This window comes from Pocillopora verrucosa, chromosome 4, assembly GCF_036669915.1.
Source record: "Pocillopora verrucosa isolate sample1 chromosome 4, ASM3666991v2, whole genome shotgun sequence".
In the NCBI taxonomy this organism is placed as follows: Eukaryota; Metazoa; Cnidaria; class Anthozoa; order Scleractinia; family Pocilloporidae; genus Pocillopora; species Pocillopora verrucosa.
This window is the reverse complement of record NC_089315.1, coordinates 8,582,238-8,601,839: the sequence shown is the minus strand read 5'-3', so window position 1 is coordinate 8,601,839 and position 19,602 is coordinate 8,582,238. Positions and strand designations below refer to the sequence as shown.

The 19,602-nt window shown below is 34.1% G+C and overlaps 2 protein-coding genes across 2 annotated transcripts in view; one reads left to right on the top strand and one right to left on the bottom strand.

Moving 5' to 3' along the window:
* The window catches only part of LOC131795674 (E3 ubiquitin-protein ligase rnf213-alpha), a 67,966-nt gene extending 48,627 nt beyond the window's left edge, over positions 1-19,339 (top strand). The window contains exons 81-85 of the mRNA XM_066166185.1: positions 85-162; positions 5,606-5,803; positions 6,291-6,380; positions 17,185-17,357; positions 18,156-19,339. Coding sequence (XP_066022282.1) covers positions 85-162; positions 5,606-5,803; positions 6,291-6,380; positions 17,185-17,357; positions 18,156-18,324 — 708 coding nt within the window. The 3' untranslated portion in view covers positions 18,325-19,339. The remainder of the gene's footprint in view (positions 1-84; positions 163-5,605; positions 5,804-6,290; positions 6,381-17,184; positions 17,358-18,155) is intronic.
* On the bottom strand, positions 8,823-16,550 carry LOC136280499 (uncharacterized). The gene is made up of 3 exons (XM_066165799.1): positions 16,535-16,550; positions 10,785-13,378; positions 8,823-10,709 (listed from the first exon to the last, which is right to left on the bottom strand). Exons 2-3 carry the CDS (start codon positions 13,371-13,373, stop codon positions 10,176-10,178), a joined length of 3,123 nt encoding a protein of 1,040 aa, XP_066021896.1. The 5' UTR covers positions 13,374-13,378; positions 16,535-16,550; the 3' UTR covers positions 8,823-10,175.
* Positions 19,340-19,602: the final 263 nt, after the last annotated feature.

Sequence of the window (19,602 nt, the reverse complement as noted above, 5' to 3'; positions counted from 1 at the left end):
AATTTCTGTCCAAAGTCTTGACCAAAGTTATTTATTCACTCCTAAAGGAGAGGTTTTGAGCTTTATATCGTATTTATTTCATAGGACGAGAGGTTTGCATTCAGCAAAGACGCCCAGTTAGACTCGGTTTTCACTTCCATGAAAAACAAGGTCCGGCCACAGGTAAAACATTTCGTTTTATGTGCTCGATTCCTATTCAATATGTGACTCACAAGCTCCTCCTGGAGTTGCCGATGATTAGCAAGAAAAAAATGGTAGTGAGAGAAGTTACTATGATGAAGATAATGATGATGCTATCAGTAATAAAAAAAATGGTAGTGAGAGAAGTTAATATGATGAAGATAATGATGATGCTATTAGTAATAAAAAAAATGATAGTGAGAGAAGTTACTATGATGAAGATAATGATGATGCTATCAGTAATAAAAAAAATGGTAGTGAGAGAAGTTAATATGATGAAGATAATAATGATGCTATTAGTAATAAAAAAAATGGTAGTGAGAGAAGTTAATATGATGAAGATAACGATGATGCTATTAGTAATAAAAAAATGGTAGTGAGAGAAGTTAATATGATGAAGATAATGATGATGCTATCAGTAATAAAAAAATGGTATAGAGAGAAGTTACTATGATGAAGATAATGATGATGCTATTAGTAATAAAAAAATTGTAGTGAGAGAAGTTACTATTATGAAGATAATGATGATGTTAGTAAGAAAAACATGGTACTGAGAGAAGTTAATATGATGAAGATAATGATAATGCTATCAGTAATAAAAAATAGTATAGAGAGAAGTTATTATGATGAAGATAATGATGATGCTATCAGTAATAAAAAAAATGGTAGTGAGAGAAGTTACTATGATGAAGATAATGATGATGCTATCAGTAATAAAAAAAATGGTAGTGAGAGAAGTTAATATGATGAAGATAATGATGATGCTATCAGTAATAAAAAAATGGTATAGAGAGAAGTTACTATGATGAAGATAATGATGATGCTATCAGTAATAAAAAAAATGGTAGTGAGAGAAGTTAGTATGATGAAGATAATGATGATGCTATCAGTAATAAAAAAAATGGTAGTGAGAGAAGTTAATATGATGAAGATAATGATGATGCCATTAGTAATAAAAAATAGTATAGAGAGAAGTTATTATGATGAAGATAATGATGATGCTATCAGTAATAAAAAAAATGGTAGTGAGAGAAGTTACTATGATGAAGATAATGATGATGCTATCAGTAATAAAAAAAATGGTAGTGAGAGAAGTTACTATGATGAAGATAATGATGCTATTACTAATAAAAAAAATGGTAGTGAGAGAAGTTACTATGATGAAGATAATGATGATGCTATCAGTAATAAAAAAAATGGTAATGAGAGAAGTTACTATGATGAAGATAATGATGATGCTATCAGTAATAAAAAAAAATAGTAGTAAGAGAAGTTACTATGATAAAGATAATGATGATGCTATTAGTAATAAAAAAAATGGTAGTGAGAGAAGTTATTATTATGAAGATAATGATGATGCTATCAGTAATAAAAAAAATGGTAGTGAGAGAAGTTACTATGATGAGGATAATGATGATGCTATCAGTAATAAAAAAAATGGTAGTGAGAGAAGTTAATATGATGAAGATAATGATGATGCCATTAGTAATAAAAAATAGTATAGAGAGAAGTTACTATGATGAAGATAATGATGATGCTATCAGTAATAAAAATTGGTAGTGAGAGAAGTTACTATGATGAAGATAATGATGATGCTATCAGTAATAAAAAAAAATAGTAGTGAGAGAAGTTACTATGATGAAGATAATGATGATGCTATCAGTAATAAAAAAAAATAGTAGTGAGAGAAGTTACTATGATGAAGATAATGATGATGCTATCAGTAATAAAAAAAGGTAGTGAGAGAAGTTACTATGATGAAGATAATGATGATGCTATCAGTAATAAAAAAAAATGGTAGTGAGAGAAGTTACTATGATGAAGATAATGATGCTATTACTAATAAAAAAAATGGTAGTGAGAGAAGTTACTATAATGAAGATAATGATGATGCTATTAGTAATAAAAAAAATGGTAATGAGAGAAGTTACTATGATGAAGATAATGATGATGCTATCAGTAATAAAAAAAAATAGTAGTAAGAGAAGTTACTATGATGAAGATAATGATGATGCTATTAGTAATAAAAAAAATGGTAGTGAGAGAAGTTATTATGATGAAGATAATGATGATGCTATCAGTAATAAAAAAAATGGTAGTGAGAGAAGTTACTATGATGAAGATAATGATGATGCTATCAGTAATAAAAAAAATGGTGGTGAGAGAAGTTAATATGATGAAGATAATGATGATGCCATTAGTAATAAAAAATAGTATAGAGAGAAGTTACTATGATGAAGATAATGATTATGCTATCAGTAATAAAAAAAGGTAGTGAGAGAAGTTACTATGATGAAGATAGTGATGATGCTATCAGTAATAAAAAAAAATAGTAGTGAGAGAAGTTACTATGATGAAGATAATGATGATGCTATCAGTAATAAAAAAAATGGTAGTGAGAGAAGTTACTATGATGAAGATAATGATGATGCTATCAGTAATAAAAAAAAATAGTAGTGAGAGAAGTTACTCTGATGAAGATAATGATGATCCTATCAGTAATAAAAAAAATGGTAGTGAGAGAAGTTACTATGATGAAGATAATGATGATGCTAATAGAAATAAAAATAATGGTAGTGAGAGAAGTTACTATGATTAAGATAATGATGATGCTATCAGTAATTAAAAAAAAGGTAGTAAGAGAAGTTACTATGATGAAGATAATGATGATGCTATCAGTAATAAAAAAAATAGTAGTGAGAGAAGTTATTATGATGAAGATAATGATGATGCTATCAGTAATAAAAAAAATGGTAGTGAGAGAAGTTACTTTGATGAAGATAATGATGATGCTATCAGTAATACAAAATTTGTAGTGAGAGAAGTTAATATGATGAAGATAATGATGATGCCATTAGTAATAAAAAATAGTATAGAGAGAAGTTACTATGATGAAGATAATGATGATGCTATCAGTAATGAAAAAAAGGTAGTGAGAGAAGTCACTATGATGAAGATAATGATGATGCTATCAGTAATTAAAAAAAAATGGTAGTGAGAGAAGTTACTATGATGAAGATAATGATGATGCTATCAGTAAAAAAAAATGGTAGTGAGAGAAGTTAATATGATGAAGATAATGATGATGCTATTAGTAATAAAAATAATGGTAGTGAGAGAAGTTACCATGATGAAGATAATGATGATGCTATCAGTAATAAAAAAAATAGTATAGAGAGAAGTTACTATGATGAAGATAATGATGATGCTATTAGTAATAAAACAAATGGTAGTGAGAGAAGTTACCATGATGAAGATAATGATGATGCTATTAGTAATAAAAAAATGGTAGTGAGAGAAGTTAATATGATGAAGATAATGATGATGCTATAAGTAATAAAAAAAATGGAAGTGAGAGAAGTTACTATGATGAAGATAATGATGATGCTAATAGAAATAAAAAAATGGTAGTGAGAGAAGTTATTATGATGAAGATAATGATGATGCTATTAGTAATAAAAAAAATGGTAGTGAGAGAAGTTACTATGATGAAGATAATGATGATGCTATCAGTAATGAAAAAAATGGTAGTGAGAGAAGTTAATATGATGAAGATAATGATGATGCTATTAGTAATAAAAAAAATGGTAGTGAGAGAAGTTACTATGATGAAGATAATGATGATGCTATCAGTAATAAAAAAAATGGTAGTGAGAGAAGTTACTATGATGAAGATAATGATGCTATCAGTAACAAAAAAAATGGTACTGAGAGAAGTTACTATGATGAAGATAATGATGATGCCATCAGTAATAAAAAAAAGGTAGTTAGAGAAATTACTATGATGAAGATAATGATGATGCTATTAGTAATAAAAAAAATGGTAGTGAGAGAAGTTACTATGATGAAGATAATGATGATGCTATCAGTAATAAAAAAAATGGTAGTGAGAGAAGTTAATATGATGAAGATAATGATGATGCTATCAGTAATAAAAAAAATGGTAGTGAGAGAAGTTACCATGATGAAGATAATGATGATGCTATTAGTAATAAAAAAAATGGTAGTGAGAGAAGTTACTATGATGAAGATAATGATGATGCTATCAGTAATAAAAAAAATGGTAGTGAGAGAAGTTACTATGATGAAGATAATGATGATGCTATCAGTAATAAAAAAAATGGTAGTGAGAGAAGTTACCATGATGAAGATAATGATGATGCTATTAGTAATAAAAAAATGGTGATGAGAGAAGTTAATATGATGAAGATAATGATGCTATTAGTAATAAAAAAAATGGTAATGAGAGAAGTTACTATGATGAAGATAATGATGATCCTATCAGTAATAAAAAAAATAGTAGTGAGAGAAGTTAATATGATGAAGATAATGATGATGCTATCAGTAATAAAAAATTGGTAGTGAGAGAAGTTACTATGATGAAGATAATGATGCTATCAGTAACAAAAAAAATGGTAGTGAGAGAAGTTAATATGATGAAGATAATGATGATGCTATCAGTAATAAAAAAATGGTAATGAGAGAAGTTACTATGATGAAGATAATGATGATGCTATTAGTAATGAAAAAAAATGGTAGTGAGAGAAGTTACTATGATGAAGATAATGATGATGCTATCAGTAATAAAAAAAATGGTAGTGAGAGAAGGTAATATGATGAAGATAATGATGATGCTATTAGTAATAAAAAAAATGGTAGTGAGAGAAGTTACTATGATGAAGATAATGATGATGCTATCAGTAATAAAAAAAATGGTAGTTAGAGAAGTTAATATGATGAAGATAATAATGATGCCATTAGTAATAAAAAAAATGGTAGTGAGAGAAGTTACCATGATGAAGATAATGATGATGCTATTAGTAATAAAAAAAATGGAAGTGAGAGAAGTTACTATGATGAAGATAATGATGATGCTATCAGTAATAAAAAAATTGGTAATGAGAGAAGTTACTATGATGAAGATAATGATGATGCTATTAGTAATAAAAAAATGGTAATAAGAGAGGTTACTATGATGAAGATAATGATGATGCTATCAGTAATGTAAAAAATGGTAATGAGAGAAGTTAATATGATGAAGATAATGATGCTATCAGTAATAAAAAAATGGTAGTGAGAGAAGTTACTATGATGAAGATAATGATGATGCTATCAGTAATAAAAAAAATGGTAGTGAGAGAAGTTAATATGATGAAGATAATGATGATGCTATTAGTAATAAAAAAAATGGGTAATACATAAGTGGCACATATTTTCCTTGGCAACACTATGGTGATTCTTTCAATGAAGTAGCCAGGTAGGTTTTCAGATTTTATTCACAGGATGGATATTGAAAACGTATCCGGTCCCGTGTGACAGTCGTGCAATTGCACATGTAGATGGTCAATTGTCATATTTAGATTTTTGCAATCGTGTAGTAAAGTTTATATTTTCGAGGACTCAAAAAAATCGTTCGTCTTGTTAGGTTCCATTGAGTTCAGCAGTAAGCAGTCAAATTCTAGGCGAGTTTCGCTCACTGACAGACGTCTGTGACGTGCTGACGTCGCTCGACATTGCAATCGGTTTCCTTTCCTCGACCGGTGGATCACCTGAAAAGCCGCTTAATGACTACCTTCAACATGTACTACGCATGCCTCAACAAAATAGTCTTCGCAGTCTCAAGGTAAGCATTCAATTTAACCGTGCAAATTGAACTGTTTTGAGGGATAGATGTTTACCCACAGACCTTTTAGACCCAATGGCTAACGAAAAGTTATGTACCTTGCGCTATGTTTCTTGCCACGAGTTCAGTACCTTACAAAAAGCGAGATAATAAGAACGATAAAACTTTAAAACAAGAAAAGGTAGAGTAGAGAGAGTGGAACTCTTGTAAAAATACGGAAATGTGCAAATGTCTCATTTTGTGTCAGGAATCGAAAATTGTCTTCCAAATTGAAAACATCTTAAATATTGTAAATAGAGTCGTGTTCAGACCTAGAAATAGACAACTGCCCATAGCTATTTCTAACAGATTTTATAGTCTATTAGTTCTGCAGACAGTCTGTTACTATATAAAAGTCGACGCGATCACCTTTTCATGTCAGTACATTACGCTCTAATTAAATTGTGCGTAATAAGAACAGCTTGTTTTCTGCTCTGCTTCTGTTTAGGCGCAGCAGTGTTGTCAGTTGCGACATGTTCTCTCCTTCTGGCGATTGTTGACTTTAGAGAGAGCAAGGATTTTAATGAGGCGTGGAGAGGTAAGGAACTTTGCCCAAGCGGGTAATATCTCATCAAAATAATTTTTTCATGATATTTATTATATAATCATATCTTAATTGATATGAACGCAATTAAGAACTAATAGATATGATATTCACGAAATAGAATAATTTAGGCTATTTGTATTTTACAGACAATTAAACATAAATGATATCCGAGTATGTGGATAAAGAAAGCGCATAGGAGCGAAGAACTTCAAGATTTTAAAGAAGAGGAGTCTGTCATATAGAAAAAAGGCTAGGCTCGGAGTTAGAATTGGCATTGATCTCCAATCTCATTCCCTTGTATGAGTCATTTTGATACATTATTCGCGGAGGCGTTGCTCTGAGTGTTCCCTCTCTCTCTCTCTCTCTCTCTCTCTCTCTCTCTCTCCCTTTAGATTCATCAATGAGTGTTTGCTACGCGTTTTCTCTATGCCTATTTAAATTAAGTAAAAGTTTTTTTTTAAAGTATTTAACAATTCTAGCCAAAAGAATATTGCTTTTTAGCTCTCTTCTATGCAAAACCAACGTTATTAAAGTTTAATTGTTGTTCGCATTTCGTCACTGAAAAGTCAGAAGGTAGCAAATACCCAAACCTAGGTACATCAATCATTTTTTTTATAAAATTCAAAAACTTTTCCGGATATCAAAGGTCTTCTAAATGTTCTTCTTTGCCGTAAAAGCCTTCTGAGTTCTGTCGTTTTAAAATTTTTTCTGTGAAGACCATTTTTAGCAAAAAGTGCGCTTCTGGGTATGTAGGTGTACAAGACTTGAAACTTTGGAACCCAAACATTTCTAAAAATGCGTTTTTCGCATTATTTCACTTTTAGTTCATTCTAATGCCATGATTTTCGCATGCATGGATGACGCATTATTTTTTAAGAATTTACAACGTGTTTACAAGCTATTCCATTCATTTTTATCAATTTTACGAGCGAAATTCTGCATGTAGCAAATACCCATTTTATGTAGCAAATACCCACTTGTAAGTAGCAAATACCCACTTTGCCAAATTGATGGGACATTTTTACTTATAAAACTTGAATAAAGCGGAATTCTGGTAATTTGTTTGCATAGCTAAAAGACGCCTTGTGAAAGGGAACATGGAAAATAATTTAAACATTTTTTAAAAGTGTTATTATTTGAATTAAAGCAGAAATATCGTGACTGAGCGACATTCAAGTTAAAAAGAGAAGCGGAGCAATATTGACAGTTAAGATGATTTCCCTGCCTAGTGTACTAATTGAATTAACAAAATAAAGCTTTTTTAGACCATTTTTTACTGATCACGTGGACAACAACAATTTTTTTCACGTCGGCAACGTAGGGGGTGGTTACCCAATCCCCCGAGCCTAATGGCTCATGTTAAAAACGCTCGACAAAGATGATAAAAACGCAAAAATATCACTTAGCTCCCGATGCTGAACTTCCCCTGAAACCCTACCAGCCCTAATCACCTAACATTATAGCCCTAACCCCAAGCCTAATTACCAATTCATAACCCTACCTCTACAATTGTATACTAATACACTTATAGGCTTACAGCCAAGCGTAGTTATGCGAGATAGGCCAGACTTAAATTCCGATAAAGTGGTTGCTGATTTAATTGAAGATGGTAACTGGTTCCAAGAATGAGAGATAGTGTATGAAAAGAGCTCTGAATATGGCTAGAGGTATTTACAGGCTGGGAAACATTAAGAGCAGAGGAGCGCAAATTGTAATGACAGACTCTAGGTGTAAAAAAATTAGAAATATACGAAGCTTCCTGTCGCTTGTATACCTTAAACATGATTAAAGACGCAGTAAAACGTCTTGGGTTAAGGTGTCCATACTAGCAGGCCTGAGACAGTCTTTGTACTCAGTAGATCTACTTAAATTAAGCACAGTTCTTAACGCGTAAAAATACATTTTTCCAGCTTATTTTTTCAGGGAAGTAGATTCCCAACAAAAGAGGGGAACAGTAAATGATACCCTTTCATGTACAGGGATTCCACCTTAAGTTTGCTAGCACAAAATTTAGATACTCTTACTAAATGCGCAAACGGCTAATTTTCAGAAGAGACATGACGCTTTACTTTACAAACATGGCCACTGGTTTTTCGATAGATTTTATTGCTGTTAATTGGATTTATGAGCAAAACTCTACACCTAGCAAATTCCCATTTTATGTAGCTTATCACATACAGGGCAAAATTACTAAGTGCTGATTGGCTGAGACAGAGGGCATTTTTTCTTAATCACGAGGGTACTTTTGGTAATCAAAAGGGCATGATTACTTGATCTTGATTGGTTTAAAGTTGCTTTGTAATGAAGTTATTGCTTAGATTTGTTGCCGATTAAAATTTTCTGCAACAATGGCTTCCCATTTTGTTGAAGAGTTTATTGAGGAACTACTAAACACAAGTGAGCACAAAAACAAAAAAGAAGTGCAGACTACTGGACTAACATTTTCCAACAATGGGCAAAGACAAGAGGAAAAAATGAGCAATGTCGCGGCATTGAACGGGCTTCCTAAAAGAATAACGTCGCGCGTGAATGGATTCCCGCGATAATTTTGCCCTTTATGTGATAAACAAGAAATCGCAAGTGCCCTCGGGCAATTAAGGATTAATTTCACTGGTGTTTTCAAAGTTTGGAAATACGCGTGAAATTAATCCTTAATTGCCCGAGGACCCATGCGATTACATATACATATCCTATTGACAGCTCGCATACAAGTTTGGGCGTGCGTGTTGATCATCCTTAAAGCTCTATGACAATGGCGATTTTAGCTGCAATTTCACCGGTTTGTGAGGTTTACAGAGCGATATAAATATTTTTAAAAGCAAGTGGATATTAGTTAAAGGTTAATGGACATCGTAGAAAGACAACAATAGATAAAGTCTTAAGTATTCTAATGTTATCTTTGTATTGGCTCATTTAGAATAAAACACCAATATTTAGGAAGGGGGTTATGCGATATCGCTCTATTATGACGACAAAAGTTGCACTAGGGTAAAGTTAAACCCATAAAAAAATATTTAACTGTTAACATGTAATAGTTCAATAGACACTAAAGGAAACAACGAAATTAGTGGTTAATAAAGTGTGTTAGTCTAATATGTATTTCACGGGCTTAGTGACTTCACCCTAAACTTTTCGAAAACGTCATGAAACTTCCACAAAATCTCAACTGGAACTGCACTTAAAAAGACAATATATTGCAGGTTCATGACAACGAGTCTCAAAGTAAACTCTTTTAATTCCAGATATAAGCTTTATCACTTGGAGCTAAGTTTTTAAACGACAACTTTTGCTTTATGAAAAATTCAACTTTATAACACCTCGCAACAAGACCAAGACAAGTTAAATCTTTTTCATAGAAGTCGATGTCCTACACACATCAGTCACCAAGACAAATTCTATGACTCTTAAGGCCGATTTCCACGATGCGATTGTAGTATATGACTCTTAAGGCCGATTTCCACGATGCGATTGTAGTATATGACTTGATGCATGTGACCCGAATCATACCATATAAACGGTCATTCGTCAGGTCGTACACGACCCTATGACTTGTCGTTCGAACCTTAACACACGAAGAAATTGCATTGTGTAAATCGGCCTTTTTAGGGAATATTGACTTACTTGAAATAAAACGATCAACCATAAAATGACTGGCAAACGATTAAAGAAAATAACATGTTAACAATATAGGACTCAATTATGTTGTAACCCTGAATACATAAAGACAAGAAATGTTCAATGTCAACTAATGTTCAAATATAATGCAAGAACCACAGGATCAAACTACTACTTTCTCTTCATCTTTTGACGTTTGACTTCTTTTCGTACCTTGTCCGCCAAACGTTGTTTTTGCCTCAAAAGAAGCTCCTCATCATCGGTTCCGAAGACCAACCCGGTTTTCCATGCTTTCTCATCATTTATCACCCGTTCCCAAACGACCTCTCTTTTTACTGCGTTGTTTTCAATCATATCCTGAGTTAACGATAGGAGATGGTCTGTTTGTTCATCGGTGAACTTACTCCATGATGGCTTTGCAGATTCAGATGCGATGGATGGAGCTCTGGAAGACATAAACCGTTCTATCTTCTGTTCAGGAGACTCAACTTCAGTTGGTGGTTCTAAGTTTTTGGTAAATTCTGATCGAAGCCTTCTCACTTTCAACACAATTGCCTTCATGGAGTGTGTTTCCAACAGGTTGGAAGCACCAAGTTTATCTCTGACAATGTTTTCAGTTATGTTACCAGTCTCAATTTCAGACTTGAATAAATCTTGAAGTTTTGAGGTCTCTTCCTCGGTCCACTCGACAGGAATTATTGATACCTAAAAGAAATCAGAATTCGTATGCCAATTGTTATTCAAATTACTACGATTGGTATGCATTATAAGAGTACTTACCTCTGTCTTTGCGCAGTTCATGGTGATAAATTTTCTGACAGCACGACGCCCAATATCTGTTTCTCTAACTTTGTCATTGATGCGGTAATATTGAGCTTGTGTTTGAGGTTTGTGCTGTGCAAGGGCAGCCAGTTGTTCTTGATCTTCAGGCAAATGGACATGCACTCCTGATGCCAGAGATTTTCTTATCAAGGTTGCGGAGATGCGACCGTGAAACTTCACACCCTCCCTTTGAAATGTACGAGTCGGACACGTGGATACTTGCGATGAAGTAAGTTTAACGCCATTGGTTGAAACGAACATGTTATCTGTGGCATCTTTGACGTACTTAGGCCTCACCCTTGAGATATACGTATTCACCAGATTGTAAACATCAGCATGAAACCATACAATGGCTGCCCCATAAACACCTCCTGTCTTGTGATTCTTAACTGATACGCGGTATCTCTCTCCATCTTCTTCTCCAGCGTACAGTTTAGCATCTTTGAATTCCTCCACTGTTATATTTGCTGCAATACCACTTCTTCCGGAGTTGTCAATTATTAATCTTGTAATCAGCCAATCCCTTACTTCGCAAAAGGTCTGATCGTTGACCAGCACAGGTTCTCCACAAGCTTTGCTTTTCTCCGCAGCTGTTCCAAGCGCTTTAATTATGTTTATTCGCTGTTGTCCATTTGACACTTTATATAGATCTTCGCTAGAAAGGAGTTTTGCAAAGTCCATGTCATGTTTCTCTAATTTCCTTTTCAGCACCTTCTTTCTTTGAGCAGATGACCACGAAGTTAAAAGATCTCTCCTTGCATGAAGTGTGTCTAATCTATCTTGCCCTTTCTCTTCTTGCACAAGGAATTTAAGGAATAGCCTAAGGCTCATTAGGTATGATCTAATGGTTCCAGGTTGATACTCCTCAGATAGTTGACCCAACCACTTCCTCAACATTACCACTCCGTCATGCCCCTCGACAGTAACAAGATCTATTTCATTTGCTGCTTGAGGGAAATCTTCTGAAAGAACTTTCATGATGCGTTTTACCTGTGACTTGTACTGACCAGCCACTTTTGCGCAGCGATAACCCCCGTCTACGTCTATCAACCAGGAATGAAACTCGTTAAGCAGTGGGCTGTCATCACTACTATCATTGTCTTCAAAACTGACATCATCTTCCATCTCTTCAAGACAGTCGTCATTATCATCATCATCGCTATCGTATACTGATGATTCATCATCATTCATAACTTCCTTAGGCACTTTACCTTGTGAAAGATTGCTTTGGGAGTCAGTATTACCAGCGTTCTTTTTTCTTTCAAAAACAACATCAACCACGCTCTTCCATTCTGGTTCCACACGAAGAAAATCGAGATTATCTACGTTTTCCACGAAATCAGTTAAAATGTCATCCCTTTCTTGCAACGAGCAGTTATCTGACAAGCTTCCAGTGCTACACTCTGATTCGGAGTCCAGGGAAGGGTGATAGTTTGGGTCTAAAATTTCCTCTTCTTCACTGTCGCATATAACTATTTCACTAGATTTGGTATTACCAGCCGTCACTGGTGGTTGAGGTGGTTGGATTACTTGGTCAGCATTTTTGCGGTTGTTTAACTCTTCAGATAGCTCGGCATCGCTTTCACACTGGGAGGACATCATAGACACTAACTGTTTAAAGCTTCGCTTCTTGCACTCTTCATTTCTTTTCCACACGTTATCCACAAGTTGATCATACTCCAAATCGCTGTCATGGTCATCATGTGTATCACCTACCTTTGATTCCATTTGATCCATTACTTTTTCATACTCCAAATTACTGTCATGATCATTGCCTGAATCTCCACTTTCTTCATTATGTAGCTTGTGTTCCACTTTATCAACTTGCTGATCATACTCTAATTTGCTGTCATCATCATTGTACGTCTCTCTTACCTTTGATTCACAACTTTCTTCATTATGTAGTTTGCGCTCCTCTGCATTACTATTGGAGGAGGTCGGTGCGAGGTGCCCAGGGTTACTCACGTTTCTGCTGATAGTTGCTTCTCCTTCAGGATTTTCTAATAATTGATCATCCGAGTCATTTTCAATTTCTTCCTCAGCTTCGATTCTATTCACCAAACTATACTCATTTTCCTTGTCACCCTTGTAAAATTTCACCCTTTTTGCGGCCTTTCCACGTACAGGTGATTTTGATTCGATTTTTCTCTTTTTAGGACCATCTTTAGTTGTGGCGCTCTTTGCTTTGGATTTCTTTCTCTTGGCAATGTGATCTCGTAGCTCTTGAAGCCCAATTCTCGGAGCAGATTTAAGCGCATCTAAGTATTGGTTTGAGTTGGGATTAAGCTTGTGGATATTTGACTGTAAATGATGATGAAGTTGAAAGACACCTTTCTTTGAATGCTTGCATGGAGATAACGGACAAAACTTTATCTTCCTATTAGGCGCTTTCTTGTTTCCATTTATATATACATCTACCTGACGAAAAATCTTATTCACTTTATGTACATCCTTCTGATGACGAGATAAATTTATAACTGATTTCCCACATCTCGAACACACTTTAGATTCCCGAGACTTTTTCCTTATTTCAGAACTACCTTCCATGGTTACTATAATACAAACAAATAGAAAACTGATCTCAATGATAGAGTTGACAATGGTTAGCACAGCATAACAGATGAGTAGAATGATCTGACAATGATCAACACAGCATAAAAGATAATTAAAATGATTTGACAGTGATGAACACAGCATAAAAGATGATTTCAATGATTTGAAAGTGATAAACACAGTATAACATGATTACAATGATTTGACAGTGATCAACAGAGTATAACAGATGATTTAACAGTGATCTACACAGCATAACAGATGATTAGAATGATTTGAAAGTGATCAACAAAGCATAACAGTTGATTAGAATGATTTGACAGTGATAAACACAGCATAACACATGATTGCAATGATTTAACAGTGATCAACACAGCAGAACAGATGATTAAAATGATTTAACAGTGATCAACACAGCATAACACATGATTGCAATGATTTAACAGTGATCAACACAGCAGAACATGATTAAAATGATTTAACAGTGATGAACACAGCAGAACAGGTGATTAGAATGATTTGACAGTGATCACTAGAGTATAAGAAATGATTGCAATGATTTAACAGTGATCAACACAGCATAACATATGATTAAAATGATTTAACAGTGATGAACACAGCAGAACAGATGATTAGAATGATTTGACAGTGATCACTAGAGTATAAGAAATGATTGCAATGATTTAACAGTGATCAACACAGCATAACATATGATTAAAATGATTTAACAGTGATCAACATAGCAGAACAGATGATTAGAATGATTTGACAGTGATCACTAGAGTATAAGAAATGATTGCAATGATTTAACAGTGATCAACACAGCATAACATATGATTAAAATGATTTAACAGTGATCAACACAGCAGAACAGATGATTAGAATGATTTGACAGTGATCACTAGAGTATAAGAAATGATTACAATGATTTAACAGTGATCAACACAGCATAACATATGATTAAAATGATTTAACAGTGATCAACACAGCAGAACAGATGATTAGAATGATTTGACAGTGATCACTAGAGTATAAGAAATGATTGCAATGATTTAACAGTGATCAACACAGCATAACATATGATTAAAATGATTTAACAGTGATGAACACAGCAGAACAGATGATTAGAATGATTTGACAGTGATCACTAGAGTATACGAAATGATTGCAATGATTTAACAGTGATCAACACAGCATAACATATGATTAAAATGATTTAACAGTGATGAACACAGCAGAACAGATGATTAGAATGATTTGACAGTGATCACTAGAGTATAAGAAATGATTGCAATGATTTAACAGTGATCAACACAGCATAACATATGATTAAAATGATTTGACAGTGATCAACACAGCAGAACAGATGATTAGAATGATTTGACAGTGATCAACACAGCATAACAGATGATTAGAATGATTTGACAGTGATCAACACAGCATAACATATGATTAAAATGATTTAACAGTGATGAACACAGCAGAACAGATGATTAGAATGATTTGACAGTGATCACTAGAGTATAAGAAATGATTGCAATGATTTAACAGTGATCAACACAGCATAACATATGATTAAAATGATTTAACAGTGATCAACACAGCAGAACAGATGATTAGAATGATTTGACAGTGATCACTAGAGTATAAGAAATGATTGCAATGATTTAACAGTGATCAACACAGCATAACATATGATTAAAATGATTTAACAGTGATCAACACAGCAGAACAGATGATTAGAATGATTTGACAGTGATCACTAGAGTATAAGAAATGATTACAATGATTTAACAGTGATCAACACAGCATAACATATGATTAAAATGATTTAACAGTGATGAACACAGCAGAACAGATGATTAGAATGATTTGACAGTGATCACTAGAGTATAAGAAATGATTGCAATGATTTAACAGTGATCAACACAGCATAACATATGATTAAAATGATTTAACAGTGATGAACACAGCAGAACAGATGATTAGAATGATTTGACAGTGATCACTAGAGTATAAGAAATGATTGCAATGATTTAACAGTGATCAACACAGCATAAAATATGATTAAAATGATTTAACAGTGATGAACACAGCAGAACAGATGATTAGAATGATTTGACAGTGATCACTAGAGTATAAGAAATGATTGCAATGATTTAACAGTGATCAACACAGCATAACATATGATTAAAATGATTTAACAGTGATGAACACAGCAGAACAGATGATTAGAATGATTTGACAGTGATCACTAGAGTATAAGAAATGATTGCAATGATTTAACAGTGATCAACACAGCATAACATATGATTAAAATGATTTAACAGTGATCAACACAGCAGAACAGATGATTAGAATGATTTGACAGTGATCAACACAGCATAACAGATGATTAGAATGATTTGACAGTGCTCAACAAGGCATAACAGATGATTAGAATGATTTGACAGTGCTCAACAAAGCATAACAGATGATTAGAATGATTTGACAGTGATTAACAAAGCATAACAGTTGATTAGAATGATTTGAAATTTATCAACACAGCAGAACAGATGATTAGAATGATTTGACAGTAATCAACACAGCATAACAGTTTATTAGAATGATTTGACAGTGATCAACAAAGCATAACAGTTAATTAGAATGATTTGACAGTGATCAACACAGCATAACAGTTGATTAAAATGATTTGACAGTGATCAACACAGCATAAGAGATGATTGCAATGATTTGACAGGGATTGAAATAGGATAAGAGATGATCACAATAAATAATAGCATCGAAAATAACTTATCCAAAGTCCTGAAACATCGATCGATGTTTTGTTGCTATCAAGGGAATTTCTGTTTATAAAAAGCAATTTTATTTTTTAAGTAAGAGCTTTCACCCACTTCATTGTTAGAACAAAGCAGAAAAAATGCATTCTACGATTCATATCTATATGATTTGGAAGTTAAATATAAGTAAACCGATAATTATGTAAGATATTACGAAGGCCAATCATTCTTCAAGTTTATCGGCTTTTTTCTCAAATATTGTAAAAAATATATCGACACTTATACCTTGGATGCTTGCAAAGCGTATTTCGTTGATAACCACTTGCTTAAGGGACGAAATATAACAAGAAACCTATGTTGATCTTATTTTCTTACCGTTTGAAAGTTGCCGTCATCGACGAACACGTGAAACACGAAAACGAAAGTTGAAGTGTGTGAACGCTGACCGCTAATGATGTACTTCTTCGGTAATAAACCGTAGAACCAAAAAAATAGTTTTCTTTAATATGAAACCTTGAAATAGGTAAAAAATTTGTCAAATACCTATTTTGAGTATTTGCTACGGTAACAAAAACCCATTTTGAGTATTTGCTACGGTAACAAATACCCACTTGGGAGTAGCAAAGACCCAGATGAGTATTGGCTACCGTAGCAAAAACCCATTGAACGTATCAAATACCCACATGGGTATTTCCTACCGTAGCAAAAACCCACATGGGTATTTCCTACCGTAGCAAAAACCCTCAATGGGTATTTTGTACCGTAGAAAATACCCACAAGAATCTAACCACGTAGCAAATACCCAGATCACTCTAGCTCTCTCTCTCTCTCTCTCTCTCTCTCTCTCTCTCTCTCTCTCTCTCTCTCTCTCTCTCTCTCTCTCTCTCTCTCTCTCTGCCCAAGAACTATCGTGTAGTGTTGAACTAGTAGGTCAACTAAAATCACATTTTCGGTTTTGAATTCATCGAGAATAGCGTAGATCTCCCGATCACTTTATACTTGAACCGTCTTCGTGTTTTACGTAGGATCCGTTCGAACAGATCGCAGACACGTACAAGCAGGCCATGCCACAAAGACTAATGATGAAGTTTAGCAATAGCATGAGGAGGATTGACTCGGATCTATTCGTCCCCGAGGTATTAGAATTAATCTCACTCAACCTCAGGGGAGAGGCGGTACCAGGCGAAGAAGACATGAGGTAAGATTTCTAGATCTCAGATTTCAAGAATTCTTTGCTTGAAATTCACTTGTTTTAGCCTTTTAACCGGGCGTGACCCGTGAAAAACCTCCGTTCTCCTTTCGCTCCGTTGCAATTATCGCATACGTTCACTAACTGAACGCCTGGAATACAAAATGTAGGTTACCTTATAACATGTGTCTTTCTGAAGCTGCTCTCAGATATTTTCTTCTCTGTGGATATCAAATTCAGGAGGGTGTTGGAAAGTGAGATTTTTACCCCTCAGTTTTAAAACACTGTATCACCAAAAAAAAACGTGTAGTTGAAATGGGTCTTCAACTCCACAAGTGTTCTTCACACCTCAAAAGTACGTCATTTCATAGCTATCGGAAAACACCAGGATGACCGCGAATTCAAGTAAATCTTGTCGGCCCCCTATACGACTCGCCTCTAGCTATTTGTGTGCAGTGTATGTCCCGCCTTTGTTAAACACTTTCCCAAATATAGAATTTTTAAGAGTACTGTAATTTTGACTCGAAGGTCGGTCTGCGTTCTTCGTTGTTCACTGGTGTTTTCTTACCTGTTAGACAGCAGATTAATAAAGATGTCGAGGTTGATTTTAAAAACGACCGTAAGTTGCACTTTTTACCATTTTCGCTTTAAAATAACTAACAGGAGACGGTTTGAAGCGTGTAAAGGTCTTCTCTGGTTCTTCCAACATCCTGCGCAGGTCATTAAGTGGGAAGGAATATAATGCGGTCCATTACTTTCCAGTATTTTCATTTGTGATACATTACAGCCGTTTATCCCTTCCTTTAGCTTGAAAGACTTTATCGAATGGCATCTTGACAATAAGGGACATGAGCCAGTTACTGGACTGGACGAACTACCAACTGACGTGAAACTGAAGCACGTGATCAACGCATGGGGAACTTCTGTTGAACTGTGGGACAGCTATCTGGACAAGAGGGATGCTGCTTCAGCGTAAAACTGCTGCTATGTGTTTTGTCCTACATTGTTTTTCTTCTTTGTTCAAAGTATCCAGACTTTACGTGGCTTTTTCTCTTTCCTCCAGTAGTATTTGAAGTTCCCTTTTAGATTGCAGCATGAAAAATTAAATGAAAAACTTAGCGTGAACGGCTGAATAACATGAAAGTACCTGAAGAGGGAGATTGGTCATTTTATGAAACAATTACTATGGTATCTTTTTTCAATTGCTTCGTCTACGTTTAGACATTTAGAATAATTTTGGCTTTCGACTTCTTAAATTTTATTTCTCGATAGCACGAGTTGGCTTGCTTTATTGATTATTCAGCGACTCAATCTGATAATTACCATACGTCATATTTTTCAACTTGGGTCGCTTAATATTAGCATAGAAACGTAAAAAACAATATTAAAAAATGTAGAAATGTAAAATGTGTATGTTGGTACATGTTATAGGTATAGGTAATAAAGCTTAGTGCGTATAGTTGTTAAAAAATTGCAAACAATAAAAAACAATTTAAAAAAAATATTGGAGTTTTTAATAGTAGTTTTATTGCTATAATATCGCTATTTTTCCCCACAATGAAATCAATTTTAATGAGCGTAAAGCGAGGATATCTCCATATAAAAAGAAAACGAAAAAAGACAAATTGCAAAGAAAACTTTGTTCATCGTCCATGTTTAAAACTCCAAAATCATTTGCATTTTTTATTTGTATAGGTAATAACATGATTTCGATTGCAATTTAGTGAAAATAAGCACTACGGGCCGTGCAATTTGTAGTCTTTGAAAACATTATATTAAAAAAGCATCACAGAAAGTCAAGACAGACGTAATTTTGACAGCACACGCACTTTTTCTTTTAGCTGCACCTGTGTTACAACTCTACACTCATGTTATATGAAAAATGCACTCGTCTGTGTTTGAAGTGCGGCCAGTGGTACCTTTAGTTAATTGAATTTGTTCTTCAGTTGCAATTTCAAATATCAGAAGTGTTTCAAATAGATCTGATGCCAGCGTAATTAACCGAGCGGCGGTAAACGCGAGAAAATGCATGCCTTGCACGAATTAATTCGAATTCACCGTTGCAGAGAAAATAACTGAAAATGCATGTTTTCGACTTGTTAACTCAAGTGAACATGTAGTTGGAATGCGCAAAACAGCTGTGAATAGCAGAATACCTGTTATTCTCCATGGGATAACCGAACAGTAATAAAAGGTAACACACCGGAAAATGCGTTTCATCGAATTTGCTCGAATTCACCATTGCGAAGCAATG